The 22,309-nt window shown below is 41.5% G+C and overlaps 1 protein-coding gene across 1 annotated transcript in view; it reads left to right on the top strand.

Moving 5' to 3' along the window:
* Window positions 1-22,309, top strand: part of LOC310984129 (CUB and sushi domain-containing protein 1-like) — a gene marked incomplete at both ends in the record, with an annotated part of 396,452 nt that overhangs the window by 121,986 nt on the left and 252,157 nt on the right. Inside the window, one exon of the mRNA XM_083969256.1 lies at window positions 5,891-6,003. Coding sequence (XP_083825382.1) covers window positions 5,891-6,003 — 113 coding nt within the window. The remainder of the gene's footprint in view (window positions 1-5,890; window positions 6,004-22,309) is intronic.

Raw genomic sequence — 22,309 nt, 5'->3', positions numbered from 1 at the left:
CTCGTTTCTAGACCCACCTACTGAGCAAATATATTTGCTGCCGCTAGGGTGCGTCTAGATTTCTAGGCTAACATTACGTAAGATTAGTGTAAATTACTTAACTATTGAGTGCCAACCACGTAATTTCTCGTTTTTCGTTCCCATGCATTGAGTGCCAAAAACGAGATTTCTTGTTTTTTCCTTTTTTTTTAAATTATGAAACTAGACACTTTAACACACCTTACGTGTAAATTTGGGGACTCTGAAAATAGATGACGATCAAAAACTCATGACAGCTCATGATCTGGAAGTTTTTATCATAACTCGGCTTTTGCAAACGGAGTTATGCATGTGGATGCAGCGCAGCTGCTCTGCTCTCACCCGCGAGGCTCCAGCAGCTCGGAGCCGAAACAGGAAGCTCTCAGCCGACAGTCCCGCCCGGTCTTCATCTGGAGCAACACCGTGTCCTCCCCAAGGTCCTCCCGCGGTAAAATGTGATGGTCTCTGGGCCAAACCAGGCCGCCGGCACCGACCCGTACCACAGAAGGACCGCGACCACCGGTGGGACCGGTGTTCCCGACCTGCTTTTGGCTGAGAGACCATCACATTCCGCGGCGAGAGGCTGTGACACGGCACGGTGCGTCTGTGTTATTGTTGTTTAGTGGCGCCCCCCCGGCCCCCGATGGTGGTTTTGTGAATAGAACAACAATTGTTGTATATATTTATCTTACACGAGCCCTTTGATCCAGAAATGCAAGTGTCAGAAGAGCGACAGGCACAAACAAATGAGCCACAGTATGTGTTGGTGGCAATAATATAGAATACACTGTGGCTCTACAAAAATCGTCTAAATTGCCGGTACACTTGACTAAAACTTTGGAAAGGAGCGCGGCACTCAATGAGTTAAGATGAAATTTGTCTAGAGGTGTGCAGCAATTTATCAGTATGTGTGACAATACATAATGAAAAAACAAACCTAACTATTCCATCTGTAAACGCTGTTGTAACAAGTCTGTACCATAACTGGGCTCTATGTTTGTGCCACATTTGCATCCATCGTCACACAGCACTACATTTCCAAGGGCCTTTCTAAGTATATCAGGTATTTTTGTTAATAAATGTGCAGTGGCGCTGAAATGTGGTTGTGGTCACCTGTAGGGAGAGTTTTGCTGCAAGCCATTACTGCTGTCACTGAGTCTTTTCACACAGACATCTCACTAACTCTATTTTTGGTTTTTCCTCGCACCTCACGTTGTGCTCCGCTGTTTTCCTGAACACACTGATTATTCAGTGGTCATGTTTGGGCCACAGCTGGATGTGGAGGTGTTGAACACATATCTTGAGGTTCACAGATTTCAGGTTAGGGATGTCAAATTTGAAGTATTCCCAGCTGTACTCTCCAGCTGTCACTTTGTTCATGAAAATCAAACATACATCTTTACCAAGATCTCATGGGTCTCCGTTATCATATTGTACAAATGTGAAATGCTGCCAAACTCCACCAGCTGTAATCTTTTGAGGGACTAACTCGTTTACACTTATGCCAAGTTCTTTTTTTCCCGATCTATTCTGTGGAAGTGTGGTCATGTGATGATAATAAAAATAGCACCGATGCTTTTTTCCAATGCCATATTACTGTACTACTATCCAAACTCAACAGTAATCTTAGCGCATAAGGGTCTGTCAACGCGAGACAAGCCGACAGTCTGATGGACTGGCAGGCAGAGCAAGAGACAGACTGTTAAACAGGCAGATACAGATGAGCAGTCAGACAGATGGGTGAAGTAACAGAAAGGCACACAGGCGAGCGGCCTGGTTGGTTGGTTGACTGTAAAGCTGGCTGGCTGGAATCACTGAGTGGCTGTCTGATTACATAAGCTGGTTGACTGGTTGGACAGTTGACCGACTGGATAAACGGTCACATACTCTAAACCCGGCTCGCTTATTTTTGTGTAAATGTCAAAGAGCCGTGGGATCAGCGCGCTGCGGCTTGATTGGGAGGGAAAAGCAAGATGGAGAGAGAGCGGGAGGAGAGATGGATGGAAAGAGAGAGAGAAGCAGAGCTAGACAGGGATATAGAATCATGTCAGTCCATCAGTACAGTGACAGCCAGGCGATTACTGCTCATTACCTGACTGACTAACTGACTGACAATCTTGGCTGCGTGCGTGCATGCGTGTGTGTCTGTGTGTGTGTGTGTGTGTTCTCATCTGTCTCTTGGTCACTCCATTTCAGACACAAATCAATGCACCATTTTATTCCCATTTGACTGAAAGAGAAAAGGGACCGTGACCCTCGTGTTTGGGTATGTACAGTATTTTCTCCAAGACTGTAGATGTCCCACTGCTAATAATGATTAATAACATTAAGATGTGTATATATGGACATTTTTAATGGAACATGTTTTTTCCAATCAATACATAATTCATTAATAAACTTGTTTGAGCTAAATTTTCATCTAGGTCAATACAACACAGCTTGTTGAAGACGCAAAGAAACAGGTCTATGTCTGTTTTCAGTAGCAGCCATAGTGCAGCCAGTACCTGTTTGATCAATAGAAGTCCATCATGTACCAGCCAGCCTCTCTATAAATCTCCCATGGGTATCCAAATTTAACCTTGACCGAGAGCACAAACGGCCTTGAAAAGTTCATGCACCCATGAAATTAAAAATGAAATAGCAAAGCTTGCTCCCAATAATTAGTTATGCCCATTTCACTTTGTTCACATTTTGTTTGTTGACTGGTGAAATATTCATGTGAGAATGCGACGGCTGTCCCCTGTGGGCCACCAGGGTGATTTATTGTAGCCTGTGACCAGGCAATTCTCTCTCTGGTCGAGAAAATTGAAGGTGCACTGAAAATGCAGCACACACAGTCTGTAAAAGTAGACAATGTCACACTACCAACAAAAGAAATGCCAATCCCACACTATCTAAAGAATCATGGTATGTGATAAAAGCTCAAAATCAACAAGATGGGTCAAAAAGCATTTTAAGTAAACGTGAACTAAGCTAACAAGAATTAGGACAAGTAAAAGCCAAACAGCACGTAACAGCATGAACTTGTCCAGTTATCGTGTGTTAGTTTTGCCATAGGGAAACACAGGTAGCTTTACCTTTACTGTAGTGCCAGAATGCCAGTATACACAATCGGCAGTGGGACAAGAGTAGCTTTGTGGTGCTATGACATCCATGAACACAACAATGTTCAGCCAAAACATAATAAGCTGAACTGTGTTTACATGGGGCAGCAACTGAAAATTATGTAATTTTAGCTTCTGAATTGAATGTGCTGATGAACTTATTATTTTGTTTCTTCTCTTTTATTCCATTTTGACATAGTCAACATAAACCTCTGATCATGAATCAGGCAATCTAGTGAACACCATTGTAGCATACAGTGCACACAACTTCACTGAACTGAATATTGTTTGAGAAAAAGCAAAATAAGAAATGATCTGAGTAGAGAGGAATAGCTGGTGTTCCACTCACTAACAGAAATAACACACATGAATGTCATACGTGTGTGGTAAATTTCACACATGCAAAATGTAAATACATGTGTGAAACCTATACAGGATGTATGTGATGTCACCCGTGGCTGGGAGTGTTAATTTTATAACTCTGCAAAAGATATAATGAAATGGACTATTGGCCGTTACATCCCCTCATGAAGAGGGGGCAGATACTAAGCTGAATTTAAACATCAAGGACGAGTGTACAAGTTAGTTTTGAAGTGTAAAATGTGTCCTCTCTAAGACTGAACTCCTACTCCCCAGCCAATTAGTCTCTCCATCAAGATATGGCATTATTCACCGTCATAAAAATCAGGCTGTACCTGACTGTGGGCTCTAGCTAGGCCATGGATTTCTCTCACCTCCACTACTGGAATCCCCCTCTGGTGGGAATCCCTTCACGCCTAGTGAAACACTTACAGATGGTTCAGAATGACCCTGAGCGCCTCCACTCCTAACACCTTTAACACCCTTACCTGCCTAACAAGCACATACTGTACTACTATACACTTTTGGTGCATGTCTTTACCTGATCTCCTTTCACATATGGAAAAGAAGTAGGACTCAGTTCTGCTACTGCACTGAAGCTGCAGTGCAGTTCCTCACTTTGGGTAAAAGCATCTGCCTAATGAGTTAATGTTAACTGTTAATAACTTGCTGACAAAAAATACTCTTTTTATATTACATTATACAAATATATGATACATACTGTATAATGACAATTTTAAGTTTGATCACTGTAAAACTGTTTGCGTGACCTTGTCCTCTACTAGTGTGAACTGCACACAGTGTTTGATCAGCCTACCACCAAGGACCTGAATGCATCACCTCAAAAAAATGTCTGACTACCAAAATAACCTCAAAGTGTGATTACTGGCTCAACAATTGAATGAAAAAAAATGAATAAAATATGGTGCCAGACACTATTGTGACTAAAATCTCATTTACACTTAGAAGAGGAAAAACTTCATTTCTCCTTGTGGCTCGTCTCATCACAAACCTTGCATCTCCATTTCTTCCGCCGCCTCTCTCCTCCCTCCATCTCTCTTTCTGTTTGTCACTTTTCATATGCTCCCTTCATCTGTTCATGTCTGTCCTTTGTGTCCTTGCTCTGAGGCCAGAGAATTACACTTTTTCATTTTTCACTGCTCTCTGTTTTCACTGTCGTCTGTTTTGCTTTGCAGTTAAGTGGCTTCCTCTTTTACTGTCTATTTAGTCTGTCCACTTTTCTTCTTCTAGCTTCAGATTCTTTTATATCTGTCTCTTTTCTCCTTTCTCAAATCCATCAGCACATTTCTTTGTGCTACAAAAACACATAAACTATAATGACCTAGCTGACCTTTGATTAAAAGTGTGTTCCGTTAAAAAAATGGCATAGAGTAATTGTTGTCACTGTTTTGATTATGTTAGCACTTGAATCCTGATTTAATGCATTTATTTTCTATCCATTCAAATTCCCTTCGGTCTTGTCTCCTCTCACTTTTCTTTGTTGTATATGTTGCACACTGTGAACTGAGGAAAATTGATTGGGTCCAAACTTGTCCCCCAGTCATTGTTCACCTGACCTGGATATATCAAGAGCTACTTTAACACTGCATTATAATTTGTCCTCTTTCAGACACACTCAAAAGTAAAAGACAGCTATTTCATCATTATATACACAAAAAAACGAAACAGTTTTTTATCCAGATTTTTTCGCTTCGCTGTAGTAATCAGAACATCTCATTCAATTCCAACTCTTTCAGTTTTATGATGCTCGGTCCCTTAGGAACCTCATCATTTAACCACCTCCTCTAAATGAAGCCTCAAAAGGCTGTTTCAGCATGAGCTGCAGTGTAATCAACAGCTCACCACAACAACTGACTTTTCCAATCACATGTTAGTGTAGTATAAATCACAATATGCTTTTTTTGTCAATTAGATCGTTTTAAGTGTCTGTGCTTTCGATATGGTTTGGTTCGGTTGGTCAGTGGTGTATCAAAGATTCATTTTTAGTCTTGGAAAATCTCTCCCTTCACTGTTTGTTTTCTACAGTGGAGAAGACAGTGGGAAACCAGGAATAGCAGAGTGGGGAAAACACAAACGAGAAAGTCTTAAAAGGAATCTGATCTCAGGCCAGCAGGAATCTTTATGGGCAACGGGGCTGGGGGTCTTAACCACCACATCAACATTGTATTTCACTCTGTCACATACTTATTTATTTTTCAGGCTTGGCAGCGTGCTCACTCTCTGTGGCTAAAGTGCACTGCAGAAGTTTTCCAACAGACACCGAGTGTTTCAGGTTTTCAGATGTGATGTTGCCCCATTCTTTGCTTTCAGAAGTCAAGAGTCAACTGTCTTACTGTGTTTCAGAGTTTGTCTCTCTCTTTAAAAAAAAATGTCTTTGTGTTTTTCAGGTTGTCAGGATTCATGCTGCCCTCCCCTATAGTCAGCAGTGGATCTATATTGGCCTTGTGGTTTACCACAGACTTTGCCGTCAGTGCGCAGGGCTTCAAAGCCGTATATGAAGGTAAGACCGTGTGCGAGTATTCATGGTGACGTGTGAATGCTGACAGTTTCTGAGGCAACTGTACCGACATGTTTGACCTAGAAGCGATTGAATCATGCTGGAAAATGTATATAAATAACAGTGTGATTTAAGCAACACAATGTCCGAAGTGAAGGTGGACGTGAGGCTGGAAATAAAGTGTGCACAACAACCACTGCAATGCTTTAGAGCTTAATGAGAGGATGGTCCTGTTTGCATCGAGTGACTAAAATGACTTGGGTAGAGTTAATGGCCATGTTCTACTCTGGCTTCAGTTGCTATTGATCAGAGGATATCTCATTCAGATATTATTAGGGCCTATCTTTTAACATCATCATTGTCTTGTCTTAATAGGATTCACTTGGAGAAGTTTTAGGTCAGGTATTAGAAATAAGTCGGTATTTAATGGACCCTGTGTCAGTTTATAGCGCTGAGAAATCAGGGGGCGAACTCCTCTGTTGATCAAAAGTAGTTGAATAAGCAGTGATGTACATGCAGCAAATTTCTCTGGACTCAGGGTGAAACTGTTTTGCACAGCTCTGCTTCTGATTTATGAGAATAACTGTTCATGTTAATAGTTCTGTGTGGGCGAGTCTTGGCTCACAGCCCAGAGCTGCTATCTTGGTTGTCTCTCCATCAGTGTGAACTATATGTTATATGTATATATATAGTCGCATTCTATATACATGTATTCACAACTACAGTACATGTCCTGTATTTGTATTTTAGCACTGAGAGGTTCACAATCATGTCGGTGGTGCCTTGTTGCTTTCCTGGCTGCGTGTTGTTTTGCTCTGTGTCTTATGTGTGTGTTCTGAATGTGGTATGCAAGACTGTTGCATGTCTATGTGCCTGTTGTGACACGACAACGCAAATGCTTAGGCTGACCTTTTAAGATATGCACACACACAAGCACCAGCACATACGCTACACATACAAGAGTGCTCCATTACGCTTGTGTAACAGTTCATCTATGAATCATGAACTCTAAATATCAAACACAAGCTCAAGAGACTTGATATACACACTCCTGTGTGTGTGTGTGTGTGTGTGTGTGTGTGTGTGTGTTTCACCTCTATCATATTGAACAGCATTGTGTTCTGGTGTGTATTTCTGGGTGTGTATCATGTGTGTGTGTTTGTGTATGTTGAGAGCAAACCTGACAGCCATTAAACCTTTTTACAGGAAGCACTTTGTCTTTATTTTTTTCTTTTCCATTGTTCCGTTTCACATCTGTGGGGACCACTAAATGTGGTTGTTGCCTCAGGAATAGGTATTGGCTGTGTGTGTGTATGTGCGCTCGTGTGCACAGGCGCGCGTGTGTGTGCATGAACGTGATCGTGGGGTGTGTCTGTTTAACTGACAGGTCTTTCTGCTAATGTCTTTTCTCTTTGTTACTTTGTTTTGCTTTGATGTCCTAGACATCAAAAATTGATTTATGTCTGTGTGTGTGTACGTGTCTTTTTTGTGTGTGTGTGTGTATTAGTGGGTGTGAAAGGCTGTGTGAGTGTTGGTAGAGAAAATATTTATTAAATCTTTTGATTTTGTGTGTTTATGAGATCAGTCCTGAAACAAGCTTCAAGTTCTAGGTAATTAGTCAGTGGTCTACTTTATCATGATGCCTGTGTGACAGGAGTTTATTGAACACCAAATGCTAGAGCGTGAACACTGGTGAACAGCAAAGAAAACATGATAAAAATGAAATACTGTAAAGAAAATAGGTGTCTACTGCAGATTAGATTCAGAGTTCAGCCTGATGGTTGAGTATCAGAGGGGAGATAAACTGTGGCACAACACTACCTTATTTTATCTGTGCAAAATGCAATCATATAAAAAGTGCGTTATTCTCGTTACCTTGTCTCTCAAATGATAAACAAGCATTTGTCATTAGCAGTATCTTTTGGCACGTGTAATTCAGCCCACCGAAACAAAGTCAGTGTGCACTGAAAAGTTAATTATATGTGTAATACAACAAATTGAGGAATCAAATATTAATCAGGTGCGCATCTCAAATTGTCAGACGTTCATAGAGATTTGAAGAAGTGCTATGCAGCTTTAACCACACTAGAAAAGATCACCGTCAGAAGTTACTGGTGCCTGTGTAAGTGATTAGTTTTTGACTGAAACAAAAACACTTCCTGGCTTCCTGCTCAGTTGTTCAGGCCAAACACTGACACAGAAAAAATGTAACTTTAGGCACTGTGAGAATCACCACTGTTCCTGTCATCACATAGGTTGAAACCAGAGCAGACTCACGATTCATCTCTGGGTTTTGATGCTTGTTATAATCTGCAGAGGTAGACAGGCAAAATTTTGTTTTCATCTAACTGAGGAAAGGAAAAAGTAAAACTGGGGCCACCTACGGTATGAGAATCATCAGTGAAATGCTTGATGGGAATATTATATCAGCAGTGTTCGTGTTCAGATTAACAGAGCAAAGGTAAAGTTACTGTGCATATTAACCGTCCTTAATGCTCTTTTATTTATCATTTAACCTCCCTCTCTGTTGAAAGCAGGAATCCCTGCACATATACTGTAATGTGAATACTGTTATAAATTGATCATAAATGTGCTTTGGTTACAAAATAAGTTACAGTATCAGAAAATAATTTCATTGTCATAGAAAGATGTGAGTGACACAAAAGACCCCAACTTGTAGCACATTTAACCAATGACACTGTGCCTGACAGAAGGTGGACCATTGGAATCCATGGTTGACTTGTTTTTATGTTTTGTCCTGAGGGAAACATTTTCCTGGTTTGCTGTTGATGTCTTGAGAAGCACCTGTGAATGTAAAACATAGTTTGTGTTGCGGGGTATTGTGTTACTGTCTTTAATGTTTGTCCTTGTATTTTGGCTACTGTCCCTGTTATTGCTATGGGTTCATGGTGCAACCAAATACTGTTATAGAATGAACAACAACAAAAAACACAATAGAACCAGAACCACTAATCCTCACTCTATGTGACCTGAATTAGATGAATAACAGTTATTATTCAACATAATTATGTCCTGCATCTACTTTCCTGCTCTTCTACCTCCAGACTATTAAATGCAGTTGCCTCACCTGCACCTTTTTTCTCTTCCACCTCGTTTTCTCCCTTCCCAACTCCTTCTCTGTTTCTGTTCATTTAATCTAATTCACACTAACAAAGAATCTATTCGACCCTGTCTTGTTATTGTCTTTAACAACCCATCTCCCCTGTCTGTCTGCCCCTCTCTGTTAACATGGCAGGTTCTGTTAACAAATCTTTTCTCTGTTCTATCCTTTTATTAAAGGAAACCAAATTGAACTATAAGTCTGAACACAGAGCTAACTGATAAGACCCCAGTCGCCTGAGAGAGGGATGGATGGAGAGAGAGAGAATGAGAGAGGGAGGTTGGGTCAAATGTAGCTATAAGTGGTGGAAAGCGATAAAAAAAAGCAAGTTTGCAAACCAGCTCTGCAAGACAAGATAATCATCAATTAATTTCCCCTGAAGCAGAAAGAGAGCGAGAGCGAGGGAGGGATTGAAAGAGAGAGGGAGATGTGAAGGGGAGAGGTGTGAAAAGAGAGATGGCCCGGAAGATGAGGGAGGGGTAGACTGACGGAAGGAGGGGATTTTATATCTAGCTATGTATCTAGTTTGTTGTCTTCACCAAATAAAAAACACAAAACACAGCTTTACTCTTGAGAACAAACATCCCCAATAGTATCATCAACCTAAAATTTAAAAAAAAAAAAAAAAAAAAAAAGACAAATTTTGAGTGGTTCATTTTATTAACAAAAATGTTTTGTATGGTGTTTTGTATTTTGTATTCAGGTGCATTGGGGTCCTCTGTGTTGAGGAATCATTGAGTGGGTGTGAACTCTTTACTGCTGCCTCCTGAGAAGTTAGACCTGCAGCTTTATTGTAGATGTGGACTTTTTCGGAAAAAGTATGCTGTGTGTCCACTTGGACCCTCTCTCCACAAAGGTGGTGTTTTTCGAAGGTAAAATGTGCCCCGGTGCCGGCTCCTGCTGGAGCTGGGAGCTGAACATATGTTTAGCATTTGTGGTGCCAAATGCTAAAAGTTATAAATATTTAAACTTTTAGTAAAAGATTGCCTTAGCTCAAATGAGTTTGCGATTGCCGCTTAGCAACAAGAAGCACTACCCCAACATCCGTTAAGTGCTGCTACCTAAGAGAGGAGACGCTGCTGGTAACCACCTGGTGCTGACAGGGACTTACTTTCCCAAAGTGACTGGACTGTACTGAGCTAAGCAAGTTGTCGTCTCTGAGTTAAAGCAGAAGTGAGTGATATATTTGTGTTAATATAAGTCTTAAATAGTTATATCTTCCGACAGCAATCACTTACATAGAGTGTTTGGACTGAAACACGGGTCTCTCAGTCCCTCTGCTCTGCTCTGAGCCGAAGAGAAAACATTTATCGTATCCTACAGTTTTTATCCAATGAGGAGAGAGAACGGCATGCAGGGCTGTGTGTGCAGCCAAGGAACGCCGTGAATGTGGTGACGTAGCGACGAGGACTGTTATGGTGCGTTCAAGGAAACTCGTATTTTTCCGACCGTGAAGTGGTACCAGTTCGATCTGGTACGAGTTCACCGGTCGGAAGTTACGAGTGGCCGTTATAGTGACTTTCACCGGTAAAACAGGTCGGAAAAACACGAGTGGGTTGCCTGGAATGCTACAAAGTCGTAAGTTGTGACTTGAAGCTGTAATTTACGATTTCAAAAGCCTGCCTGGAACGCAGCATTAGTAAAAACGACCGGATCACTCACTTCTGCTTTAATCCACAAAAAACTGGAGCGTTAGTACATTAGTACATGTGAATCAGGTCATATGGCTACTAACATGTTAATAAAATATATGTAATAAATGTAATGAATAATAATATAACAAGTAATATATGTTCTAGGGTTTGAACTTAATGATAAACCTCTACCTTTTCAATATCAATATGCATATAGAGCAAAATTTAAATACAAAACCTGATGAATATTGTAAGAAATCTAAATTCGGTGCATCTTATGTTATTAACAGATGTATTTTTCATGATAAAATGTTGTGGAAAGTCGGTATAGAAATGACCAGAAAGCTAATTATTTTCAGAAGAAAAGATGTTTTAACTACAGTATATTCATTAATGTCTTGACTAAGAATACAAGAGAACTGCTTCAATTAACCAGGCCTATTAATTAAGACTTAGTGTATGTACAATGTTCAGCCTTGTGTGTGTGAGAGAGCGAGAAAGTGTGAGAGGGAGAAAGAGAAAGATTTTTGACTCCTACCAGCACCTTACAGACAAAGTAGAAACATCATCTTCAAAGTCTCAACCTCCCACACCCACTCTCCCCAAACTCTCTCTCTCTCTAAGAGAAAGAGGCCGAGTGTACGTTTTCCAGTCCCTAGGCTAGCTGCAGAGTTTCCTCTCCTGTTGAGGGACTTCTGTGGAAAAACACAACTTGGAAACCCTTTAAAGGGACTCTGCACATTAAACACAAGTACACACGCACACTTGGAGGCTCATGCACACGCACATCATCACACCAACACAAACATATGCATACACATACATTGGAGATTACATAGTGATCACTCTGGAGGAGTTACAGCAGGAGAGGAAAGCAGAAGAGAAGCGGGGAAAAGACAGGGGCAGGCCAGGGTTTGCATTTTAGTCAACATTTCGTTTCGGTTTATGTGTCACGGATATTTTTTGTTGTCTCACACTTCTTGTTGTTATGGCGATCTTCACCACTTCAACATGTATATAGGTTATTATGGGGTTTCCCTTTTACACTGCATTACAACATGTAATGTGTGAGTGCCCGTGCCTGAATATGTGTATATCTGTAAAATTGCAGGAAGTTCATCCCCTTTGGTGTTGGCATTTCTACCCTCTCAGTCTCTCTCTCTCTCTCTCTCTCTCTCCCTCCCTCTCTGGTGAGCAGACTAGTGTAGAATCCATTAGGAACACTTCTAGGAGCTTCCAAATCTTGCTGACTTGATGCGAGGCTTTGCACAGACTGTGGCACGAGCCCTGTAGCCACCAACCATTGGACGAGATGCAAAAAGATCGCAGCCTCCTGCTCTGGGATTTTAGGTCCTTAGACATGATGTTACACATAAGAAAGATTTATTCATCTAGAGTTTTTCCTCTGCCTCCAGCCAGATAGTTTTCTTAGTGGTGCCTTTATTTCACACAGTTTCGCCTTGCTAAGTCTCAGAGGACCGCAAATAGCCATTGCAGAAAATTGCACTGCTGTAGATGGGAATTTTGACATAATATGAATATAAACTACGGCATGTTGGCAGACAGATAAAAACATGTTTGGATGAGCTATACTTCCAGATGTGAGGGTTAAACATATTAATTGACTATATACTATATTCTTGACAGACTATGTCAATTCAGTCCTGGCTTAGATTGACGGTAATTATGCTATGATTTTTATTTTTATTTATTTGCCAAAAATGATGCACTTAATAGAGAAATGTTTTAGTCCATGACTGGTTAAGGTCACGCATCCAAGAAAAAGTCATGGTTTTTTTGGTTATTTCGACCCATCCACCAACACATTCCTCCTTGTGTGCCCATTGTGTCATTTGATTTCCTTTTTTTGCTGCTAGAGGTCACTCAACAATAAAATGTAATAAGATGTTCGCACAAGTGACCTTCGGGGACTTTTTTTTTCACAGGACTTTCTTTTGGAATCTGGATAATTTAATACACAACTAGATTTTTGTCACATGTGTTTTGCCTCTGAACATACTGTAGCTGCTGCTGTAGAAAGCACTTGTGTTCTATATTTAGCATTTATAGATTCACAATAATAAGTGTTTTCATTAGGTCAGAGAATTATTGAGCTTGTAGATTTGGCAACAGCAACACAGACCCCATCTATCTGAGTGAAAGTTAGAGGGTAAACAAGTCTCAGTCATTCCAAAGGAAAATAAATTCATTTGGATTTCCTTTTGATTAGCTTGTTGAGGAAATGGGTTGTGTGTATACTGATGAAACGGGTTATATATACATGTAAAATATTAGCTGTTTGAAGTGGAAATGGTTAAGATGGTAGAATTGAATGGGCTTGGTGTAAATATAATTATGTAAATTGCTTTGATGTATGTAATAGGATGTCTTAAAGTAGAGCACCCCTGCTCACATATATGTAGATGGAAACACATATGCGGGCACACATATGAAAAGACAGATTATACACCTCAAATTCCCATTTCAGTGTTGATGTGTAAAATGTAACTGTAATATCCTTTCACATCTTAAGTGGAAATAATGCTGCTACCAGCTGAGACAAATGATACACAAAACATAGAAAATGTCATTTCCTAAGTTTCTGAAAAGTAAGTGTGTGGCGTGTGTGTGTGTGTGTGTGTTTTCTCAGCAGGATATCAATGATTATGATTACGACTGACATTTACTGCATTTCTCTGTTACCAGTGCATGGCCCATTTTAGCTCGCTATCGACCTGTTATCCCCTGCTCCTATCAGTATCTGTGTGCCCTTCATTGAGAATAATAGGTTGGCGGGTTTAGTCAAAGCCAATGGATTCAGCAGGGAAGCTTCTTAGAGCAAACATAGCAAATCATTAAAGGAAGGAAGGAGCACTGGTGGATTTGTCAACTTGGATAGCCAGGTGCTGCTACATATTTGTGTGTGTGTGCGTCTGTGTGTGTACAAGAGACATAAAGAGAGCAGAACAGCAACAGTGAGAGAGAAATGGGAGAAGCAGTCCGTTACACCATTAACCCATATTGACTGGAACACCATAGGAAGCTCTTCACTGTGGGAGTGTGTCATATAACGCTGTTGTTACTGACGCCAGCAGTAGTCAGCTACATCGATCAAAGCAGCAATGTCAACTGTCCTGCTGCGTGTTAGTGTGTGTATGCATATGTGTGTGTCACAGGAGTGTCCAAGGGTGATACCACCCTCATCAAAGTGTGTTGTCGGAGACAGATACTCACCCTCTCTCTCTCTCTCTCTCACACACACACACACACATATACACACACATTCGTAGTGAGTGTTGTGAGTGTGTAATCAACTTCCCACCATGCAGTAAAGTCAATATGACATCTAAGCGGTTTGAACTTCGCACCCTTTTTGTGCTATTCTCGGTCTGTTGGGGCTAGCTGGTCTCCACACAGTAACTAAGAGCAGAGGTTGGGATATTTGCTCAATCACACTTGGGAAATGTTCAGCACATCCGTGGTGTTGTTTTGTTGGCTCCTGGACAGCACTTCTTCAGATATTGAGCCGTCGCCTATTTGAGCTCCATGCAACACGCAGCCTTCTATCACTGAGCCACATAGAAGCCTCAATGTAATATGTATTCTCCTTTAGCCCTAATACTTTGTTAATCAAAGCACATTGCATTGAATTATGTTATATTAAGTTATAATAAATTATATATTAACCTGGCCTACTATTTACCAGTTATCCACCATATGAAAGTGAAACTTTGGAACTTTTATTTCATTTATGATCCACTGTTCAGGTTTGAGGTGGGTCCAATGATTCTCTAACTATTATTGCTGGTAAGATGGCATGACTGCCATTAAAAACTTAAGTTGGAGATTCATGAAGGACATCATTTGAGGCTAGAGATGCTGTGATGCTATTGATTTTCCCGCTCAATATTCTCCCACAAATTGTTCTCAAAGTCAAACAGACACAGACTGAAGCTCATAGGTTGTACTAAGGCCTGTTAGTTAGACCCAGAAAATGTAAATCATTGGAGAGACAAACAAAACGGGGCAAATAAAGACTATGCATTCACTGCACTTCCTCACTGACACATTGTGAATGTGTTTATCACATTGCTGACCTCGGAGGTTAATGCCACAATCTGTAGACGTCAGGAATTGAAGCATTTAGGGATTTATTAAGTACGGGATTCATCTGATACTGTGTCATCGGACCCCCCCCAAGTTTAGAATTTCTTATCTTTTACGTGCCACAAGTTATATTCAGTGCAATTCAATTGTACTGTAATAGTCTAATGTGAATTGGGGGACAGAGATAAAAGATTTCTGTTGCCTTTTCATATCTGTGCGCCCCCTTTTTATCCTCTGTGTTTCTCCCTCTGATGATAAGCAGAGCTTAGAAAATCTATGTGACAATCTTCAAGACAGGAAGGACTTGCTTGCTGTCATTTAAGCTGTGCTCTCTCTGGCTCTCAGTCATGCTTTCAGTTTCTCTCTGGCTTTCACTGTCTGAGTTTCTAACTCTGGCTCTCACACCTTAAATCTTTAATACATCATGGCCATCCAAGGGAAAGAGGCTGATTATTATTATCAAATTCTGGTTGTGGCTTGTAAATTGTTTCCGGAGAATAGCTTCATGAAATTTTGATAACATGGACATCCCTGTCTTGACAAAGTGACTCATTGTTTTTCAACAACGAGGTGGTCACACATGAGGATAACCAGTACATTTTCTTTCCGCTCCAATGCAAAACATGTTTTGGTAGTGGAGAAATCTTTGCGAATGTATCCATCCATCCATCCATTTTCATTGGCTTATCCAAGGTCAGGTCGTGGGGGCAACAGATCCACCAGAGAGCCCCAGACTTCTTTTCCCCAGTGACATTGGCTAGTTCTATCTGGGGGATCCCGAGGCGTTCCTAGTGCCAGACTGGAGATATAATCTTTCCACCTCGTCCTTCCACCTCATCCTTGGTCCAACCCCCCCAGTACAGCGATTGCAGTACCGCTCCCACTGCACCAATTCTCCAGCCAATCTCGCACTCCAACGTCCCCTCACTCGTTAACAAGGCCCCGAGATACTTGAACTCCTTCACTTGGGGCAAAGATTCATTCCCTACCCAAAGTAGGCAGTTCACCGGTTTCCTGCTGAGAACTATGGCCTCAGATTTGGAGGTGCTGATCCTCACCCCAGCCCAACCCAACCCGTCCAGTGAGTGCTAAAGGTCACAGGCTGATGCTGCATCAATAGCAGCGATGCGATCCTCACCCCACTAGAATTTAACCCCCCTGACCAGTGACTACACCTCAGTATGCTGTCCATGAAGATCACAAATACGATTGGTGATGAGGTGCAGCCCTGATGGAGACCATCACCCACTGGAAATACACCTGACTTTGTGCCGAGAACCCGAGCAAAGCTGCTGCTTTGGGCATACAGGGATTAGATGGCCCTGAGAAGTGCTCACATCCCACAGAATATCCGGAGGGACCAGATCATACGCCCTCTCCAAATCCACAAAACACATGTAGACTGGATGGCCACACTCCCAGGCTTTGCCGATGTAAATGTATGATAATCAAAAGTTCAATCTGACTTGAGACTTTTGTTCCCATTAAAAATATTTTACAGAACGAATGTTTTCCCCTTTGATGACCAAACACTGCTGATAGCATTCACTGTGTTTTGGTGTTTTAAAGGACATGTTAATCATAGATTTACATTTGTAAATAAAAATTCACAATGTCATTGCAATTGACAAAAAAGTGTGCATATTCGTATATAGTTCATTTGGCACACCTAGCAAAATCTAATGCAGTCCAACAATAAACAATGCTGCAATAAATCCTACCTGCATAATGTATTGATTCAAGCCTGTATTATTACTACTGGCAGCATCACTGAAAGACTCATTTCTGCATTAGGAGAGAATGAGACCTCTGTGTGCATTGTCTTTTTATTTTACTTCATTACCAGCTTTTGTTAAACTAGAAATGAAACTGTGGTGAATATTTTCAGCCTGTGATAACTGTTCTGTTGTATTAACTACAAAGCAGGGCTGGCCTTCCACAGGAAACTGCTAACTAAGCTGTGGAAACTCAACTGAAACTCCAAATAGCACGTACTCCTGAATGCAGAATGAAGTTGTGAGTGGAGTTCAGAGAGGTTTCTGGATCCTGCATTTCAAAGTCTGCATATTTTAGCAAAATTAAATGCAGCTCTCACCTGAAGCTGAACTAGACCTCTGTCCTTTTTTTTCTGTGATGGTGGTGGGGGTCTGTTGGATGCCTTCAATACAGATGCAGTTTAGGTAATTTCAGCCATATCACATATACTTTACACTAACCACCTTCTGTTTCCATCTCATCTTCCATTTTCCTGCAAATTTAACAAGTCCCCTAATCTGAATGATCATGTTCATGCTTACAGTCTGATAGAGCCCCTACGGCTGCAAGAGATGTGCCACACATAAGCTACTACAAATCACTGTTGAGAAATAAATAACTAACCCTTTTATATTGTGACAGTGTTGTGGCAAAGGCTTGGTCAGGTATGCAGTAAGCACAAAAACAACAGGACAAGCTATACAGATACAGAGTAAAATATGATTCATGTAATTTTTTGGACTTTAATCGCTAGCACAGTTGAAAGAGAGACAGGAAATGGGGAGGCAGAGAGGGGGAATGACATGCAGGAAAGGGCTGCCCGCAGTGAGGACTGTAGCCTCAACATGGGGCTCTACCAAGTGAGCTAAACACCGCCCCAGGTTTATGTGATGTTTTGTGGTGAAAGTCGCTTTATTGATCTCATGATCTGTACATGTTTCCCAGGAGTTCTAATATTAGTTTTGCTGGTTTATTAAAATACTGTGTTCAGTTAATAACACAAAGGTAAGTCAATGGAAAGACGCAATTACGGTCATCGTCTGTTTTGAGTGTGAGTGACATGAGGTGAACTTAAGCATGCCAATGATAAAACCATCACCTGCATAATGACATTTTTAAATACTCCAAGGACAATCATTGCAAAAACTAAAAACAATATACCTTGGAGGTTTGCCATTATCGATAATTTCAGCTTTTTCACTGATACCTTCTTTGTGTTTTCCAATTATATCTTTGGCGCATGGTAAGATTTTTAATGAAGAACTTATTAATACAAATGTGCAGTGTACTCAGGTAGAGATCATGCAGAGGACAGTTCCAGCACCTCTCCCAAATTCAATAACTTTCAAAGCATATAGGAAACAGTGCTGCTGCTGCTAACACTTGGAGATCAGATCAATCCTTTTAAGCTTATTTCTTACTTGTTGACCACTTTCACAAAGTAATGTGGGTGGCAATGAGTTCACCTCACTGACTGGGTGTGTATGCTTTGCTCATTTGTATGCAGGTCTGCAGATGAATTTTATCATGCCAAGAACAGATGGAGCAGTGAACCAGATGCAGCAAATGCAAAAAGTGGTGCTGTGGTTATATGTGAGATATGTTTATTGCCTGCAACATAGAACAGCAACCGGAGATCAATGCCCATAGTCACTCCCAGAAACAGTGGGAACCAAAACCTGGAGTGTTTAAAGAGAAATGAGAGCGGGAGAAAAGAGGATGTAAATATATGTGGAGAGAGGATGGAGGGAAGAAGAGAGGGAAGCAGTGAAAACAAAGAAGGTTCATCAAGAAGCAAGAGAAGGTATGTGAAGAGAGTGTAAGGAGAGGAGAAGAGGAGTGGGAAAAAAACAGGAGAGTAAGAGAGTAGACTGGAGAGGAAAGAAGAGCAGACAATCCCTAGAATACCAAGCACTTCTCTGGCCGAGAGAGAAAGAAAAGAGGAGAGGAGGGGTTGCAGTGAAAGATGGGGAGCATCCACAGAATACCAAAGAGAGAATAAATGCTAGGAGGCTTTTCAAGTCATTTTCACATTAATCCCAAAGTGTTTGCTAGTAGTTAAAAATAGACACCTATATTTGAATTGAGTTAGTTAACATCTAGTTTTATTAATGGCTTTGCTCTGATTAGTTGTTTTGACTGAAAAGTTCTTAAAAGTTAAATAGTAATTTGTTTGGGCTTGTTAGTAGATGGAGGTGGTGGGAAATATTACAGTTATGGAACCAGGAAGAGGAGGCGAGAAGATGAATGAAAGAATGAGAGGGGGGAATGGGAATGAAAAAAACAGATGATAGTAAAGGAGAGTGAGGGAAGGAGCAAAAGAGAGAGAACTGACTCTAAGAATCTCACTCGCTTGGCTGAACTCGTACCTTTCTCCCAAGATGCATTCTGTTTGAGATGTGCCTAAAAATAGAACACACACACACACACACACACACACACACACACACACACACACACACACACACACACACACACACACACACACACACACACACACACACACACACACACACACACACACACACACACACACACACACACTCAGAGACCCATACCTCTCCCTGGGGTGGTCTCACTGTCATGCACACTGAGACATATACACTGCAGACAAGTTGCAGACACACACACACAGACTCAAGACATCATGTTGTCTCCCCCTAACTAACCGCCACAAGTTGTTATTGTTTTTGTAGTGGGAGGGAACGAGCAGGAGAGATTTTACCGCAAGAATAAAAAAAATGTAGACGGACTGAGAGCAAAGAAAGAGGAGAGATGAGAGAGACAGAGGCCATATTGACACAACATAATTAAAAAACCCTGTATTTCCAGTTTTCGAGATTTTTATGTTTTCATGTTAGATGCGTGATTACATGCTATTCCATGATTTGTGACACATTTGAAAGCCCTCAGGCAGATAAAACCCTTTAAAGATGTTGCCAAAACAACACTATCATTCATGGCTGTTTTTACTGCTTTCACTCTTAAGTTGACATTTTGGAGAAACACAGGTTTCACCTTACAGCAGTGATATTATATCTTAGCATGATTATGTTTACTCCAAATAAGAGCAATTGCACGGCATGGCATTTACTCAGGTCCACCTTAACTTTCATTTTTCTCTTAATCACAGGACAATCACAGTAGTTGGTGCATGTAATTGTTTTAATCAAGGCTGTCACTGTGACTTTTTAACACCATCAGCTTGTGAATGACCTGGTTTTGTGTTTTTGTTTCAGCAGTGATATCTCTTCTGTTGTTTCAGGTTAGCCGGCCTGCACTGCCGTAGCTGTGAGGCAGCCTCATGCCCTTTGAGCCCTTGCAGTGTCTGTTAGTAAAGAAAAACTACAAATAAAAAAGAACGAGTGTTGCGACGGATCACAGCCAAGTAGACACCAATGAGGAAGTCACGTTTTACAATCGCACCCCAAAGAGACTAGCCTAGAAATCTAGACGCACCCTAGCGGCAGCAAATATAATTTCTCCGTAGGTGGGTCTAGAAACGAGCCATAGGAACTTTTTGAGTCTCGAACACCGTTTGTGTTCACCAATCACAGCGCTCTGTTTAGAGAGTCGTTGGGCGGGCTTAACGCGATGACGACATACATTTTAATTGGCTTGTCAGGCTAACGTCATCCTGCTCTTTGCTCTGATTGGTCGTAGCGCTACCCTATTGCGTGCAGAGGCAGTTTGAAAGACAGCCTTCATCCCGCCCCCTGGATTGAGACGAGGTCTAGGCTACCGGTCGTTGCCAGACTATACATGTTAATGATATAGTCTGGCTTGTCAGGCTACAAAGAGACATCACAGTGATCGAACAGTTCATGTGTCTTCTGCACTTGTAGCTCACGTGGCTTTGTCCTGCAATAAAGAGATGTCACATGTAGTCTGAAACGTAGCAACGGCTTTTACTTTCAGGAGCCGTAAAAATGGCTTAATTGCAGTCACGATCTGATTAATAATAATTACATGATTGTGCATGTGAGATAGAGAGCGAGTGAGAAGCATGTAAAGCAAGAAAACCCACTTCTGCCTGCCTGCCTGCAGCATTTTAGCTCTTTCTTTTACCTTTCTAGTATCTTTCCCAAGCACCTTGTCATCTGTGTACAGCACTGCCTGTATCTCCACTCCCCCACCCCACCCCCACCCTTTCACTCCTCTCCCATCTTTCTTTTCATAAGGGGTTCTTATGGGTGGAGGATAACCACCTCGCTTTATGGCCAGTCTCTCTCTCTCTGCTATCAGTCCATTTAATTCAACAAATCATGACTCAGCTCATGAGCTGCATGTACAGCACGGAGGTGGTGAGTAGGTAGCTGGGTGCCCCGTAAGAACAGATGTGACAGTAGCTAAGCAGAATATTACGCATCTCATGTGCTGATCTACTAGATTTGGGGATTACATGGTATTCATTTTGTTACATCATCATCATCTGCTACTTGTAATTGGTTAAAGTATTTTGGGCCAAAAAACCAGATCCCTGTTAAAAGATCAAAGCCAACCTCAAATATTTATGCATAATCCATAAATTGCACAGAGACTGAGGTGCACAACACACACACACTGTACAACACACACTTGAAATCCTTCTCTACTACCTTGATCTGTTGGTCAAGCTAAATGCATCCTTTCGTCTCCTCTCCTCTATATATTAGCATAAATACTGTATATGTGTGTTGTGTATTCGGGATGGAAAATGCACAAATAATTTGTCTGTATTTAATATCACAGACAGAAATGGAGATACAGTGGGCCCTCATTTATCAAACTTGCGTACACCAGAAAAATGGGTGTACACCAAATTCACCGCAAGGATCGGCTTTTATCAATCTGAGCGTGAGCGTACCGTACGCACAAACCTCACGCCAGCTCTGACCAGGTGTACGCACATTTGGAACCAGCGTAGAACATGCAGGAACGAGTGCTGCTGTGTCAGAACGATTATTAAACCATAGTCTAATAACGCAGCGATGTGGACCACATGTTGTTGTTGTTTATATTGATAAAAAGATAAAAAAGTAGCCAAAAAAAGAGAAAAGAAACGATACCACCAAGTCTGTGTTGAAAATTTAACTCGACTTTTATTTTGAGCAACTGAGATGAATTAAAAACCACGATGTGACAGATGCTCATTAATCAGCTGTGTAAACAGAAACAGTCAATGACAGACAGACCTGTTATTGTAGATCACACACACAAACTTCCAACATCTCCGGCACCAGAGCAGGACCGGATGGCTCCTCAGTCTCTCTCTCTGCCGGACACCGGAGCCCCCGGGGGCGGGGGGGAGAGCTCCGCTACCTGTCCAGGTGCAGCTGATCTCCGCGGCGGAGTGTTTTCTTTTATTTTTCCCCGTCACCGGGACCTGTCAGCGGGAGATCGGGCCGGTGTTTCACATCCCTCCATCAGCCGAACCATGCCAGCGGTGCTGATGGTCATAAAGTCGCGTTCGCAGCAGTAATATGCCTATGTGATGAGGCATATTAGGGCCGTGATTCTCCTCAATCACTTGTGTTTAGTAAACTGCAGGAGCATTTCATGAGGTCGCTGGGTTTCCTGAAGTGGTCGGTGACACGTGCGTCTGCAGCCTCCATCCACCGGGATGACACTTATCAATCACAAAAACTATCACTCTATCAATGTCCAGATATTTAATGTTGCCGCCCTCTCCCTGTTCAACGCGGTAATGCCA

The sequence above is a fragment of the Trachurus trachurus genome (genome assembly GCF_905171665.1).
Source record: "Trachurus trachurus genome assembly, chromosome: 3".
Lineage (NCBI taxonomy): Eukaryota > Metazoa > Chordata > Actinopteri > Carangiformes > Carangidae > Trachurus > Trachurus trachurus.
Note: the sequence above shows the minus strand (reverse complement) of the source record. Positions and strands in the feature narration are given on the sequence as shown.